The following is a 16,622-nucleotide window of genomic DNA, read 5'->3' as shown; positions in this document are numbered from 1 at the left end:
GGTTCTCAAAAAAAATGAAAAATGCAAAATTCCTATGAAAGTTGCTCATCGGTCTCTTATAGTAAAGAATAACTATGTATTTACATATTAAATCTCAGAACTTCTAAATTGTCCCTAGATTAAACATAAATTACAAAACAAAATGAATTCCTCTCCAGTGATAAATTAAATCGTGACCGTAATAGATTTTAAAACTAGTCTGTATCATCCATCTTCCCTAGGGTGTCGAGGTGGTATCTGTTAGGATGTACTACAAAGCTAGGAGGAATCCGGTTGAAAAGGGAAGTCCAGGGGGCTCTTTGGAGGGACGGGGGTGGGGGGTGGGGGGGCAGTGAGCATGGGTACAACCGGGACTTCCCTTGTGGTGGTCAGGGAAAGCCTTCCTTGTCTCCTAGACTCTTGCCAATGCTTTGCAAGTCAGCAGTGTTGGCACCTGTCTGTTCCAATGACACCAATCCAATGTGTTAAATTTTTAGAGCAGATAATTTCTGTCTTTGTTCCTCCAACACAAACATTTATTCCATTGTTTTCAACGAAACTGCCTTAACACTACAGTGAACAAGGTTTCAGGTTCGGTTCCCAAGATGGACAGCTATTTGTATACTATAACTCAGAGTGTTATTTTTATTTTATATTTTATTATTTTTTAGTATTATTTTTAAAAAGATTTTATTTATTCACGAGAGACACACACACACACAGAGAGAGAGAGAGAGAGAGAGAGAGAGGCAGAGGCACAGGCAGAGGGAGAAGCAGGCTCCAAGCAGGAAGCCCAATGTGGGACTCGATCCTGGGATCCAGGATCATGCTGTGGGTCGAAGGCAGGAGCTAAACTGCTGAGCCACCCAGGGATCCCTTTTACTGTTATTTTCAATATAGAAACAGGTTTTATTTGGAAGTTAGGTTCATGGGCTGGTCCATAGGGACTTGTTTAATTGATAACATATCTGATTGCAGTGCTCAGAATAATCTTTCGATCATATGAAATGATTCTAATATATTTTTCCAGAGGAGGACTGTATTTACCGCCCCGGTCCTGAATACTGAGAATCTGTGGAGCCCCCATCACCACATGAGGCACTCTCCGCAAAGGCCCCAGAGGATACATTATAGGCAGAGATGGACTAGTGCTTCAAGACCTAGTTGCCGGATGGAAAGCTAATGTGTCTGGAGAGGAAAATGTATCAGGTTGGTTAGCAGAAATCTAATGTTAGAGAACTCGGGGCGATGCGTGTAAGTCAGCAAAACACAGTGGAAAAGCTGATAAGCCAAAGAGAAGATTGCTTAATATTTACACTCCTGTGAACACTGCAGTGTGAACCTGGGAGGCGGTTGGAATTTGACTAAATACAGCAGAAAGACCAAGTACCAGTGTGGGTTGCCTTGGGAACAGGGCCCCTTTCTCATGCTAATGATTCTATAATAAGAAAAGGAGGACTTAAAGGGAGTAGTACGTAGTACAAACTTCCAGTTATAAAATCAAGTCATGGGGATTAATGTACAGCATAGGGAACACTGTCAATAATATTGTAATGACTGTGTATAGTGACAGATGGTAACTAGACTTATCATGGGGATCATTTTAGAGTATATAAAAATATTGAATCACTGTGATGCCCACCTGAAACTAACAGGATATTGTATGTTGGCTATATGTCAATTAAAAAAAATATGAAGTGCATGGTAATCATGGGCAGACCAGTGAGTTGTTGGGGGTGTGGAGGGTGTTTAGCAGTGTCAAAGGAGTAGGTGGGGTGTGTGCATCAGTCAGTGGACGATGGAAGAGTCCACGGAGCGGCCAGCGTAGATCACAGATGAAGCACTGACACGGGCCTGAGTGTTTGGGAAGTTCCCCGGTACTGCAAAACAGGTTGACTCTCCCCGTGCCTTGCTTATAGTAACGGAAATACATTGCTAAATCCCTATTCCTCTGATAACATTCCTTGGAAGCAATCCCCCAGTAGAAGGAGGTAGATAAGGCGACACATTGGAAAGCAAAAGAACCCTGATGTCAGCATAAGAGAAAGCAGCACACGGGACATATAAGAGAATATAACTTTCGAAGTAAAAGTCGTTTCTTCAACAGTCCCCCAATTTTTTTTAACAGTCCCCCAATTAAAGGAAACAAAAGCAGTCGTCATTTCCAGGTGGGCAGGAAGTGTGGTCTATAGTATGTACATTTTGCATTTTTCACATATAGTTTATATGTTTGTAGTATTTAAAGTTGTGCTTAGTTCCAACATTTCAAAACTTACCTCTGAAAGCACTAATATCCCCATAGTGCACTTGGAGTACAAAGTATTTACTGCCGGTCTCTCCTCCAACTCTGAAGCCAACACCTAAAGATCCATAAAGAAGGTAAATCAGAATTTTAGAAATCAGTCTCAAGTGGAGCATTTAATCTCAGGTCGTGGATCTATGAAATCCAAAGGGAAGTAAAATAGCATATAACACACGAAGCTATGTTCTATGAAAACGAACATGAGTCAGGCATTCAACAGACAATTTCTAATATAATCTATCATTCCTTCTCAAAGCTCTGATACAATTCTATTCCTATTTCCCATTTCGGAACCAGAGGCACCACATACACTTTAAGGGGAGAAATCGAAGAAAGCAGCATTCTATCCTTGTTGATTAGGTAACAGACATACAGAAGCCCATTCTTTCATTTTGTTTTGGACATATTCACATTCCTTTTTATTTTCTGATTCAATACAAAAAACAGACTTCTTAGGAGCATCTCGGGGGCTTTTATTTCCATATGAAAACATATATCTGCAAAATGTTACTGAGGGGGGCAATTTGGGTGGCTCAGCGGCTTAGGGCCACCTTCAGCCCAGGGAGTGATCCTGGAGACCTGGGATCAAGTCCCTCCTCGGGCTCCCTGCATGGAGCCTGCTTCTCCCTCCAAGTTTCTGCCTCTCTCTCTCTCTGTCTCTCATGAATAAATAAATAAAAATATAAATTAAAAAAATGTTATTGAGGAAATAGGTTATCAGTGAGATTACAAAGTGCAGCGTGTCAATATGTTTTTGGAATCCAAAGGGTTCCTATAGAGTTATCTAGAAAGCTAAAAAAAAAAAAAAAAAAAAAAAAATCTAGAGAGAAAATATTTACAAGCAGAGAAAATTTTTTTTTCCTGCCTCAACTAATGAATCTTAAAAATGTCAACGAATCTGTAACAGCCTTTCCCCATCGCCCTGCCACCCCCCCCACCCCAATAGTTTCCAAACTTGTTTAGCAGCAGCTGCCTGCTAAACTGTTGAGAGGATTCAGAAGCTCATTCGAAGCAAAGCAAAACATATCGATGAGAACTTGCAAAGGTAGGGAGGCAAAAGAGGGCCACGTGCATCACGAGACGCCAGCCTTGGACCAAGGCAGACGTATCCTGGGACAGAACTGCACATTCCCTCTGACGTTAAGAGCCAGCGAGGTGATAAAAGAGTCTGGTAATTCGTGCACTCATTGGAAGCTGAGGAACAGATTCGAGTGACGTCAGAAAGCCAGCTGAGGTCTGGCATTACATCAAATACCCAGGTACCACGGCTATTAAAAAAAAAAAAATCTGGGGTACCCCTGGTGGCGCAGCTGTTTAGCGCCGCCTACAGCCCAGGGTGTGACCCCGGAGACCCGGGATCGAGTCCCACGTCAGGGTCCCTGCATGGAGCCTGCTTCTCCCTCTGCCTGTATCTCGGCCTTTCTCTCTCTGTGTCTCTATGTATAAATAAATTTTTTAAAAAAATGTTTGCTGAAACAGCAATTTACTTAATTCCTAGCTCTCTTGGCTCACGAGACACTCCTGCTGTCGAGAACCAATGTGCCATAGGCCAAAGGTGGCTCGAGGTGTACTTGTCCATCTTCTAATTCTCTCTAAGCTGTTGTGGGGGCAAGTTACTTAGCGGAGAGAGGCAGCCAAAGAGTTAAGTACCTAAGCCAAACCTTTTCTATACAGAGCGAGCAATACAGGTAATTTTTAGCGTGAAATTACAAAATGGAACACTGTCGACGACTGTGGAAAGGACAGATGATAAAGAGTAGTTTCAAGTCAGAAACTAAACAGCTGTAGAGAAGGCCACGCAAGAGGCCTCAGACATACCTTTGGGGAGTCTGGTGGGGGGAGCATTTCTTGCCCAGGCATATAGAATATTGGCTTTGTCTGTACAGGTTCCTTCATCACAAAACCTGAAGACAAAAAAAAAAAAAAAAAAAAAAAAAAAGTGGCATAAATGAAGATTCAAGCAGCAAAATGCAAACAGTGTTCACCAGGGGGCTGGAGGAGAGACTAGGGGAGGGAGAAAAAGGTAGATCCATCAGTCGCCGGGTCCTGATCGTAGCCACACCAGCTTTAAGATCCCAACGACAAATACCCCCCATTTGCTTCGACGTGGATGGAACTGGAGGGTATTATGCTGAGTGAATAAGTCAATCGGAGAAGGACAAACAGTGTATGTTCTCACTCATTTGGGGAATATGAATAGTGAAAGGGAATATAGGGAAGGGAGAAGAAATGTGTGGGAGATATCAGAAAGGAGACAGAACATAAAGACTCCTAACTCTGGGAAATGAACTAGGGGTGGTGGAAGGGGAGAGGGGCGGGGGGGTGGGGGTGACTGGGTGGCAGGCACTGAGGGGGACACTTGACAGGATGAGCACTGGGTGTTACTCTGTATACTGACAAATTGAACACCAATAAAACTGATAAACCAATAAAAATAAATTTATTATAAAAAAAAAAGATCCCAACGAGGCCTAGAGCAGAGAATGACTGTGTATATGGGAGAAAAGGAGACGCCAAGGGAGACTGGTCTGGGTGTCGCCGACGCAAAGCCGTCCTGTGGGGCCGACCTGCAACTGCTCCCGATCGGCTGTGCTCCCCGCGGAACGGGCTCTGCGGAACTCGGGTGGGATGGGGGGCGGCACAGGAACCAACGCTGACACCGTGGTGGTTTGGAAATGGCCTGAAGGACATGCCATTGACATCTCCCTCTGGGCATCAGCACCGTCCACGCACCGCCGTGCCTGCCGACAGGCCCCCGAAGCCTATGAACCCCACCTGCGCCACTTCCGAGGGGTCTCTCATCAAGCCAGTCCCTTCATCTACCGAGCCTCAGTTTCCTCTCTTGTAAAAACAGGGCTACTTCCACTTACCTCACAGTCATTCTGTAAACCAAGGGGGGTGCAAGTGGTAGGGGCGCTTCACAAACCTCGGAGCACCCTGAAAGCATTCGCTTCGCCTAGAGATTCAATATGCAGAAGCGGGGTTGTGCGGTCAGAGGATCCCAGGCAGACAGACAGACGCAGCTGGAGCCGGACCCCAGAACCCCCCCAGAGCCCCCTGCACCGTGGACAGGTCCAGGATGGAAGCCGTCCTGTCTGGGCTGCAGCGACGGGCACCCTGGCACCTGCACCGGGGGAGCCCATTTCAGGAAGGGCACGCTTCCTCAGTCCAAGCCATACAGCTTTTTTTTTTTTCTTTCTTTCTTTCCCCATTACTCTATATCTCTTAGTTTGCTCTGTTCTAGAACTGGGTTTGCTCAAAACACCATTCGGTGATGTTTCTATGTTGCATCTCCTTGCCTGTGTTTGGGGAAAGTGGCACCGAGCAAGGTTGGAGGCAGGAGTTTGGGAAGGCTTGAAAGGTCTGAGCGCTACCAAGGACAGGGACAAACAGCTTCTTGGGCAGGAGGCTGGCTCATGCAAGAGAAAGAGGACACTGCCCACAGCCATGGAAGCTTCCTGAACAGGTTAGGGACTGAGGCCAGAAACCTGGACACCACCCGGGTCACAGAGAAGAAATCACCGGTAAAACGTACCTTACAATTCAGAGGCACGGACCCCTAACATGTTTTCTGCTCACAGCCAGAAATGGGTGGGGGCATAGGCGGTAGGACAGACAACTGTCTTACGTCTGCATGAAGTGGGGGGGACCAGGAGCCAGGAGGTCCCCATAAGGTCATATTTAGCAAATGCTTCTGCTTCTATCACTCAGGATGTGGAAGGAAACTGGGTCCTGTGCAGTGTAAAACCCATCGACCAGGGGCTCCTTCGTGCTCACTGTCAAGAACAATACACTCATGGTGAAGGATCATTATCCTGGGAGACTTGTGCGTGAGAGCAAATGTCTGCGACACCCTTGTGCCAATCGCGCTGCACGGCTTAGTGTACTGGACAGCGCCCCACAGCCAGGTTCTCCTCCCGGGCCTTGTGCCACGATGGTTTAAGAAAGACTGTCCGATGGGATGAACTTTGCATCGCACTACTGTGAGCTACAAAGACTTCAAGATCTGGGCGGCAATTTTCACAGCTTTCAAACAAAGATCATAAATATACAAGAGGGCCTCACACCAGTGTGATGACAGTCTTGGGTTAAACAAGGTAATTGTTTCCTCTGATATGGAAGTCAACTCAGGGTATGACTAGAAGGAGCCAGAGTGAAACACAACAGAGAAAACTGCTTTAGTAAGTTTTTCGAAGCTGCATGCTGGATTAGGTCATTTGCTGGCACAAGGTCTTTGCAGTGCTTCCCAAAAATAACATGAGAATAAAATCCAAACATTGTAGCGTAACACATAAGGCTTTTCATTATCTGGGACCTTTTATAGATCAGAAAAAAAAAATCCCATTTTAGTCGTGCCAAATTTCTGCCAGTTTTTAAAGTCTCCCAAAAATAAAATAAAAAATAAAAAATAAAGTCTCTCTTCCATATTATTCCCTTTGCCTGCAACACCCCTTCCTCAACTCTCTGCCTGACAAACCTGTATTTACTTTCCCCTTCGAGATACCCTTCAAGGGGTGCCCGGGTGGCTCAGGGGTTGAGCATCTGCCTTCGGCTCAGGCTGTGATCTCGGGGTCTTGGGATCGAGTACTGAATCGGGCTCCCTGCAGGGAGCCTGCTTCTCCTTCTGCCTGTGTCTCTGCTTCTCTAATAAATAAATCTTAAAATAAATAAATAAATCTTAAAATAAATAAATAAATCTTAAAATAAATAAATCTTTTAAAATAATAATAAAATCTTAAAATAATAAAATAAATAAAATCTTAAAATAATAAATAATTAAAGTAAATAATAAATAAATAAAATCTTAAAAAAAAAAAAAAAAAGAAAGAAAAGATTCCCTTCAGGCTTCCTCCTCAGGGAAGCTTTCTCTGCCCCTCATCCCAGCCACTTTACACTCCTTAACCAGAGGGCTCATCTTAAGTTTCAGCTTCCTTATCTCCTCTCCAACCAGACTGTGCGTATTTTGTGGTTTAATACACTCCCAGCACCTGCACGCCTGCCTGGCATTTAGTATATATTCAAGAAATGTCTGGGGAAGTTAACTTCCAAGTAGGTCTTAAACTTTTCAATATACAAACACTTAAAGATTTGAATTGGCCTAAATTTTATTGTGCTGCCAAGTATAATAAAAAGGTTTTTTTTTTTTGTTTTTAATTTCCTCAAGAAGTTTTAATTAAAATATCTAAATAACAGTGAGTCTGAATGATTACTTGCCTGGTATTCCATAGGAATCAGCTTTCACAAGAACACTGCAAATAGGTTGTGCTTTACAGCTGAATAGGCTCAGAGAGTTTAACTTCCAAAGGTCACCTATTCAAGTCATGAGTCAAAGCTCGGCCTGTCACACTCCCTTCTGTCTCAATTCATGAGATTGATTTATGGGCAGAAAATGATATCCTGTGAAGATAAGCTTTGATGACTACACTACTATACCATCTCAACTAAGCTGCAATAAGTGTACACAATTCTAAAATCAAATTCCAGATAATTAAAAAAAAAACAAATTCTAGATAATTGTTTTCATTTATTCACAAAGAGGAGACAATGATTTTACATTTTATTTTCTTATCAGCTCTGGTCAAAGAAGAGCTCCAAAGGCAAACTTTGATTTTCTTTAAAATCCTATTTTATAATTTTTAAGAAAGTTATTCAACTCAAGACAGTAAAGAATGACTCACAGGAAGGCACTGGGATATTGAAACTAATCCTAAAACTTATTATGTGAGAGGATGATGAGAGGAGCAAAAAAGAAGAGGCTCAGAGAAATGGGTTCTAGAACAGATAGTAGTACAATGGGAAAATACTACAAAGTGGCAAAGAGCATTTGAACAAACTCCCTGCACCTTTTCATTTTCAGATTCCTATTTCTCCTTTTAAGTGAAAAATAACATCATATTTTCTCTACATAATGTGACCAACAGGAGGGGATCCTGGCTGGCTCCATCAGTCAAGTGCATGATTCTTGATCTTGGGGTAGTAGGTTCAAGCCCCAAGTTGGGTATAGAGATTACTTTAAAAAAAAAAAAAGGGGGACCAAAGAGATAAAGATGGTATTTTGTTTTTTCAAAGGGTACTATAAAAATAGAGAGGATTTTTACCATTCTTATTAATAAGAAAAGTCTTCAGGCTAGGAAGCAATGTAACTAACCCTTGATCAATGGCTGCTGTGATTTCAGGCCTCATCAACTAGGTTTCTTAGTCTTATAATTCTAGCAGCTTCTCCTAAAGGCTCCTCCATATTAAGCCAATTAATTGTGAGAAGATTCACACAGCTCCCTGTGGTTTCTTAGTTTTTGCAGTAAAAGTGATGAGAATTAACTTTTAAAAGGAAAAATATTCTGGATTGTTGGAATTTTGCTTTAGAACCTTTTCACCTATAATCTACGGGGAAACCACTCAGATGGCATGAATATTTTCAAACTATGCCAAGCACTGAAAAATGCTAACCTGTCATTTTGAATTATCCAAATAAACCATGATTGACTGTTAAAGTACTCTCTAGTTGTATCAGTTAAAGGCTATTTAAAATCCACGGTTACTCAGGGAAGATCAGAACTGACAAGTCATTTCTTCTTTGGTCTAAAAAAAATTTGTTTTTTGAAACAAAATTGTCATGCCCTCAAGTTAAGTCTATACAGCCTTAAATTCCAATTTTAATAAATTAAGTATCAGGACCCCAGGAAAATTAATCCAAAGTGAGAACATTTCTTTAAGAAACACAATATATAATCAGTGGCATATGTGGAATATCTTTATCATTCAAAACTGCATCAGGAATGGGTCAGGAATTCAAATTTCATTAACTCTCCATAAACCCACAGAACATGCTTCCCAATTCAGACAAATCTTATATGAATGTCAGTGCAATGGGTATGCAATAGGTATTACTATTAACATAGTAATTACAAGGATACTTAATGGGAAAGCTAAGTAAGAGTGGTGATTAAAAGGCACCAGCCTGATAAACATCCCTATGATGTCCACACTCAAATTTGACCAATGTTTATTACAACTGGCTCTATGCTACATGTTACAGCACTATGCTAGAATATTGCTATTCTGTTTAACATAAATACTAGTCTGCCAGGAAAGAGCCAGTGTTCAAAGATGTTTGTTTCTGTTGGAACTGTCAAAATGGTTACAGTCAGCCCGGGTGGCTCAGCAGTTAAGCATCTGCCTCCAGCCCAGGGTGTGATCCTGGAGACCCTGGATCGAGTCCCACATTGGGCTCCCTGCATGGAGCCTGCCTCTCCCTCTGCCTGGGTCGGGGTCTCTCTCTCTCTCTCTCTCTCTCTCTCGCTCTCTCGCTCTCTCTCTCTCTCTGTGCGTCTTTCATGAAAAAATAAATAAAATCTTAAAAAAAATGGTTACAGTCATGCCACTTTACATTAAAGTTGACCCTAGTCTACTAAGAATTGGTCAGTTGCTAAGGAACCTCTACCAATGGTGCTAATGCAGGTTTCTATAAATTAGGCAAGAAGGGGCGCCTGGGCAGCTCCATCAGGTAAGTGTCTGCCTTCAGCTCAGGTGGTGATCCTGGGGACCTGGGATCGGTTGGGGGGATGGGGGTGTCTCTGCATAGCGGAGAGTCAGCTTTGCCCCCTCCCTCTCCCTGCCCCCCACTTGTTCTCTCTCTTTCATAAATAAATAAAGACAAAAAAACTAGCCAAGGATTTAGGGGAATAAGTACCAAGTGTATCTCATTTAAACAAAGATCCCTCATACTACCATGATGCAGACTGTCCTATGACTGTATTATAATATTACAGTAGAAAAAGAAAATGGATACAAACAATTTCAGCCTAGCAGTAATTTATACCTTAAATTCGCTACTATAGGGACGCCTGGGTGGCTCAGTGGTTGGGCGTCTGCCTTTGTCTCAGGGCCAGATCCTGGAGTCCTGGGATGGAGTCCCCCATCGGGCTCCCTGCAGGGAGCCCGCTTCTCCCTCTGCCTGTGTCTCTGCCTCTCTCTCTGTGTCTCTCATGAATAAATAAATACAGCCTTTAAAAAAGAAAAAAATAAATAAAATTCTCTACTATAATCAAAGGCACATTTTATAGCGTTCAGAACAAGGTAAAGCACAGGTTTTGGAGATTGTGTTATTTTTATTTATACCAACAAGGCTGTTGGTATGTTTGACTTTAGAAGTCTCGCTGTGGCAGAGGAAACAAGGGGGCTGCAGAAGACACACTGGGTAGGGATGACAGGTAGCTCGGTGGCGATGGAGAGGGTGCATGAAGGCAGCATATGCAAATACCAAAGAATCGTTATCATCATGAGGGAGGCAACAAAGCTGCAGACGTAATCTCACCCTAAAAAAAACAGTCATTTAAATGAGTAACCAAGCAGGGTGTCTCACATACTGGCTGCTATGTAGATATATTGATATGTTTTAGCTCCTCTTCTCTTTCCCCCCCATCAGCCTCTGTAACCCTGTGGAGACGGTGGCATTTAAAAAGACACAGCAGGTGGTTAATAAATAGAAGCAGTTGAAAGGGATTTAAGCTAAAGCTTCATAGGATGGTAAAGCAGGACTGCTTTAGCTTGAGAATGATTCCACGTTGGAACAGCTGGAGAGAGCCTCATTTAACCAGCTGGGATTCCTCTTTTCCAAAAAAGATCAAACAACCTGTGGAAGCCATCCTTGATTTGCAAAAAGTAGCCGGTCACAAGCATCATTAGAAAGAGTGCTCGGTAAAATATTAATTGCTTAGACTGAACATAATAATGTTAGTTATGCACAGAAGATGACGCCTAAGTACAAGGCAGGCTACATAAGAAGCCCATCCGCTTTAATCACCCAATATTGCAGGCGCACAATCTTGCAGCTGGCAGTCATAAATTGCTTTAAACCCTAAGTCTGACGTTCAGCAGATAGAAGTGCACACAGCCTGTACAAACTCATGTTACAAAAAGCGGTGCTCCCGAATCACCCCAAATGTCAAACAACTTGTGTGAACAAAACATCCTGATTTTCAAAGCCTGAAATACTCTCCATGGCCAACCATGCATTATTTTTTTTAAACTGATGGTTAGAATAAAAATAAAGCTGTTCATAGAATAAACAAAAGCAGCATGTCAGTTTCTAAGCTCTCCTAAACTGTATTTTTTTTTTTTTTAGTGAGGAGCTGTCGTATGTTTTATGTCTAAATTACCCAGTTTTCAGCACCTCATTTCCTTACCCTAAAAAAGCCCCCCAAAGCATCTACTACTCACTTATGGCTCATAGTCAGCCAAGAAATCTGGGGAACTTAGAACTGCTATGCTTTGAATTAAGTCTGCAAGCACCAATGGAATCCAACAAATCATCCTATTGCTATGTTCGCTCCATTCTTGGTACTCTTACTTTCGGTGCGCCCCGTCCCCCCCCCCCAAGGCAGTTAAGCGTCTCCTCCTATAAAGGCCTGGGAAAGAAGGTTTGAGGGTTACATCTGACAGGTACTGCTGCCTTCTTCACGTGGGCCAGCAGAGCTGCTGCTTTTCCATCAGCTGGTCCTTATTTGCATCCTCGAGAGGTATGTTAATTTGGAACTGAGCACCAGGCCCACTCTAACTATAAAGGGACCACCCCATAGTATATTAAAAGGTTCACATCAATGTATGCAATTTAAATGCACATGCATATAATTAACTAGACACATTACCAGTGTGAGCTGCTAATTTGGAATGAGACACAAAAGACTGGAATATGTGTAGGGGAAAAAAAAAACCTTCAAAATTAAAATGACTACATAATGAAAACTGCTTCATGCTGTGTCTACTATTTTCATGTAGACTTAATATAACTGTAAATATATTTTAATGAAGAGTAGAAAGAGGCAATTACAAAGAGCAAAGGAGGGCAGCACAACAGTGAAACATCATCAGAAGAGCTCTCTGCTTTCATATTAAAAGTGCTGCCTGAAGACAGGGGAAGAATTATAACTTCATAATTTCAGGGGGAAAATGTTTACTTTATTAGAGACACATACCTATTTGCCAACCTGCTGGCAATGAAAATAGAACACTCAAGTGAAGACAGGGGGGCAATCCTTGCTAACAAACAGAAAAAAGAGGAACTCTAAGCTTGACGTTTTGGTGTTAAGATATCCTATTAGCTTTTTCGTCTTTCGGTAGAACAGCTTTGTATTCCCGCAAAGATTTCCCCAGAGCATGAACGAGTTCTTGATATTCTCAGGCATCAAAAAACATTATACGTATCACAGCCAAAAATATATGTGAAAGTTTGAGGATCTTAATTTAACTACTGTCTACATTTTGGAGCAGCTGAAGAATAGATTTGCAGCTGTAAAATGAGTGTGATAAATTTCATGACTCAAACCTCTTCAAAAAATAACGCAAGCCTTTGACACTGATAGATTTTTGTTATTAGCATCGTAATTCAGGTGGGAGGATAAGAGGCCGAGCGGTTGGAAAACATCAGCTGACTGTTTCCACGGCTGAGCCTGTGTGGCTTTGGGGCCAGGGAGCACGAGATGTTTCGGTAAAGCAACTGAAAAGTTTAGTCCATGAAAGATCTTGTTGAGCTCCAATGCTTTAAAGAACACGGGTCTTGCCAAATAGTGGGGGGCTAAAAAGGTCTATACCATCGCTAAATAGAGACGAAGACTGGATGGGAGATGTCAGAGTCACTAGAATGTCAGAGTCACTAGAACAGTCTCAATGCATACCTCTCAGTTTACGTATTGAAAAGACATGATACGTACCTATTAAAAAGATCCTACTTTTCAATGTTAGGTGACTGCTTTGGGTTTGGCTAAAAGGAGATAAATATCACCATCAATCACTGTCCTGATTGGTATGGTTATAAAGTCCTTCAGAACAAACCTAGAGATGAAGTGGGAACATGTGCTGCGAGGCAGATTTTAAAAATCCATTTAAAATGACACACAGATCATGCCGTTTGGAGCTCGAACCACTCAGGGATGCCAATGAACGGCAAAATGCAGCGGGCTGCTTGCTTGAGGCGAGTCCACCAGTGCACGTATCTTATAATGACGACTTTCCAGTCTGATTCAGCATCTGCATGGAATTTGTATTCATGGAATTATGGAATTTTAGAACCTAGAGGAGTTCTATACAGGATCTAGTGGTAGGCCCTTGCTAAAATGAAGAAACTGAGGCTGGTTCACATGAAATAAGTAATTTACCCAGGGAGTCTGGCTGGTTAGTTCACGACTCTTTCACTCTATGTTGCCTTTCAAGTAATAAGAATACGTGTAGCAATGACTACTCAAAATTGCTATTTTCACGTTCATTTACATTTTCTTTGAATTCTCTCTTTCCCCTATTTGGAAGTCTTTTGGAAAACAGATTTTAACTAGACTTAATCTTAAAACGGTATATTTAAGAATATTAATAAATATTTTTATGGGCCCAAAAGAATGTTTGCTCTGATGTTCCCTCGATGTGAGAACAGTGAACGAGGCTTTGTTCATTTTATAGTAAGATTTTTCTTAAAACCATAATATCATGTAGTGATATTTTATTCACTCCTTCTCTTTAGCCAAGCTAAAGGTAAAGCAGGTTTTAAAAGCTTACATCCCTTCTAGCTATTTTCACTAATTCTAATCTAGAAATAAATATTACTAATTTCAGAAGAAATATTTTTAAAACACAAAGCCAGAGAACGTGATTTGGTGAATAAGAGTCAGAAAAAGCTGTCACAGAATAATCTTTTAATCCCAAATTTTATTTACAAAAATTTACCGAAAAGCCAAAACTGGAATGTTGATAGCAAGAGGTATTAATTGTGATTTTCCTGGCTGCATTTTCACATAAACCCGGTCATGTGCACTGGATTCCTATGTGATGGGCTCCTTTCATCAAATAACTTAAGCCTATTAACAAATGCTTTGATGGTACTTGGTCCCTGGAGACTTCCACTAATTGCCCTGTGCTTTTAACAGTTCCAAATATATATTACAATTGTTTGTTATAAAAACAACTAGATTGCAGTTGCTGTGTGCCTTTGTGCCAGCCTAACATGGGGATGCACAGAGAAAGGATTATCAGGGTATGTGGTTATGCAGGGACAGGAGCGCCAAACAGACCCTTCTCCAATGCAAGCAAACACTAGTCATTCTGGACTGTTCTATTCTGGACTGTTCCATACCATACCTTCATTCTGGACTGTTCCACGCTGGCTCCTGCTGCAAAATGGGAGGCTTAAAATGCATGGCTATTTTCAAAACTCACCAATCTTCGTGAACGCCAAGGAACAAAATGAAAGGACAGATCTTAAGCCATAATTATGCTGTGAGCTTCTGGAGATAAATAAAGCACATCTATCTATTCCAGAACCGTCGAGAGCCTCTGCTATCATTCTGGCATGGAACAGGCATTCAGTCGATGTTTACTGACCATTCATAACATGATCTTAAGACTCATCCCAGTGATTAAAATAAATCCCAAACCACAACGGTTGCCTGAATCAATGGGAGGCAGCATGGTGAAATGGAAATAAATTTGGATTTGGAACGCGACAACTCAAGGCTCTGGTCTGACACCAACCAGCCAAGTTTAGCTGAATCCTGATACTGATTCTCTGAGGCTCAGGCTCCTTGTTTGCCAAGTGGGGACAGTGGTAACTGCTCTGCAAAAACTTTAGGAATAAATGAGATGGCATATACAGATCACCTAGCACAGTGTCTGGGATAAAAGAGTGCTTGGTGAACAGAGCCATGGTGCTCTTTGGATCAAAGTATGATCTTCCAAAAGTAAACATTGGAGCATCCATTATCTAAATTGTCAGTCTTTTTTTTTTTATAAACTGTCTGTACCTTGCTACGCTATCTATGACAACAGACATAAATTTATTAAGTCAGCGTCAAAGACTGATGGATGTGCTCCCTAGCAGACTAAATAATGGTGATAATCAGGCTGTGCAGGTAACCACGTGATGCAAAAGAACCGTATTCTTCCCTGATAAGTAAATATTCTTCCTGTTTATCTATCAGCTATAAAATACTCGCACAGATGCAATCCGCGCTTATAAAAACAAACAAAAAGACATTTTCTACACCCCTTTTGACTGTGGGCCCAGTATCCCTTACCAGTAACTTCCAGTGGAGGAAGGCATATTGCATCCAAAAAGTAACATATGATGGACGGTATCCATGCTGGCACGAGGTTTGAAGTCAACTGTTAAGAGAAAAGGACACGGGGATGTGAACACAAGTTACACTTCTGTGCACACACTGTCACAAGAGGCCCCATCTTTCAACAGTTCCAACAGCTGTATGACAAAGAAGTTCTGTTGCTCTTATGATAGAAGGCCCTGATGATGTATAGATGATCTAATTCCTTAAGATGAGCATGATTTGACAATTTGTATAATGAAAAGAGCAGGTAATAATAGGCTGGAACTCCACATACGACCACACACGTTTTAAGGGAAGACCCCTTTTTAAAAAAAAAGTGTTGCGAGCAGTATGCGTGTACAGAATGAAAGCTCCCGGCTATGTGTCCACAATACATTCCCATCCAGATTTCAGGAGGATGCCGAGTGCCATAAAACACCGTGGAACAGAAACCACAGTGAGTGGTCTGAACGTGAGCAAAAGGATGCATAACACAAATGAATTACCATCTCTAAATAACAGTAGCCACTAGGATACAGTATGATGATTCACTAGAAAATAAAATTAAAATGGAAAATGCATCTTTTTTTTTTTAAATGTGTCTTTACAAAAGTACCGGAGAGAGAAAACCACTGTCCTCGATGAGCACTGTGCATTTGTTAGAGGGATCTAGAACTTATGAAATGTCATTTCTTCAATTTTTCTCTCCTAATAATAGTGGCTGAAAGATAGTAAAATAAACAAAAATGAGTTCGGAGAGAAAACAAAGAAAAAATTACGGAGAAGTTATACTAGTATGTGTGGTCAATATTCAGCATGAGCTCCCCTTTCCTGGTTTGAGTTTGGCTCACCTACTTTGGCCTGCATTCAAAATGCCGCGCTATAAGGGCAGTTTCCGAATAGCCTTCACATAGAAAAATGCTGAACAGTCTAAAAATGATCTTAAGTTTCTGGTGCGTGCAGAGCTGCATCTTTTAGCTCTTTCTGTCTGATAAAATTAACAAAACATCATTTACTGCTAAAATGTGTGCCTGAGCACGTCAGTATTCATAAAATACAAGATGGGTCTACATCAAACTACAGTGCAAAGTGTGGCTGATCAGAAAACACAGGGAGCCTGTTATGAGCCACTGTGACTCCCAACTTTCAGGAGAAATAAAGTCTTTCACTTCCTGCACTGAAAATTAGAATTTAAAGCCTATCACGAGATGTTTATGTCACCATTTCAAAGGCTAAGAGAGAGAGAGAGAGGACGG

General features: G+C 41.6%; 1 protein-coding gene across 15 annotated transcripts in view; it reads right to left on the bottom strand.

Annotated features, from left to right (window-relative positions):
- The window catches only part of PAM (peptidylglycine alpha-amidating monooxygenase), a 273,946-nt gene that overhangs the window by 87,639 nt on the left and 169,685 nt on the right, over positions 1-16,622 (bottom strand). For all 15 annotated transcript variants that reach the window (XM_055312764.1, XM_055312766.1, XM_055312762.1 and 12 more), the window contains 3 exons: positions 15,340-15,427; positions 4,100-4,185; positions 2,256-2,339 (listed from right to left, as the gene is read on the bottom strand). In XM_055312764.1, the coding sequence (XP_055168739.1) occupies positions 2,256-2,339; positions 4,100-4,185; positions 15,340-15,427 (258 nt within the window). The remainder of the gene's footprint in view (positions 1-2,255; positions 2,340-4,099; positions 4,186-15,339; positions 15,428-16,622) is intronic.

This window comes from Nyctereutes procyonoides, unplaced genomic scaffold (genome assembly GCF_905146905.1).
Source record: "Nyctereutes procyonoides isolate TBG_1078 unplaced genomic scaffold, NYPRO_anot_genome, whole genome shotgun sequence".
NCBI classification, from domain to species: Eukaryota; Metazoa; Chordata; class Mammalia; order Carnivora; family Canidae; genus Nyctereutes; species Nyctereutes procyonoides.
Note: the sequence above shows the minus strand (reverse complement) of the source record. Positions and strands in the feature narration are given on the sequence as shown.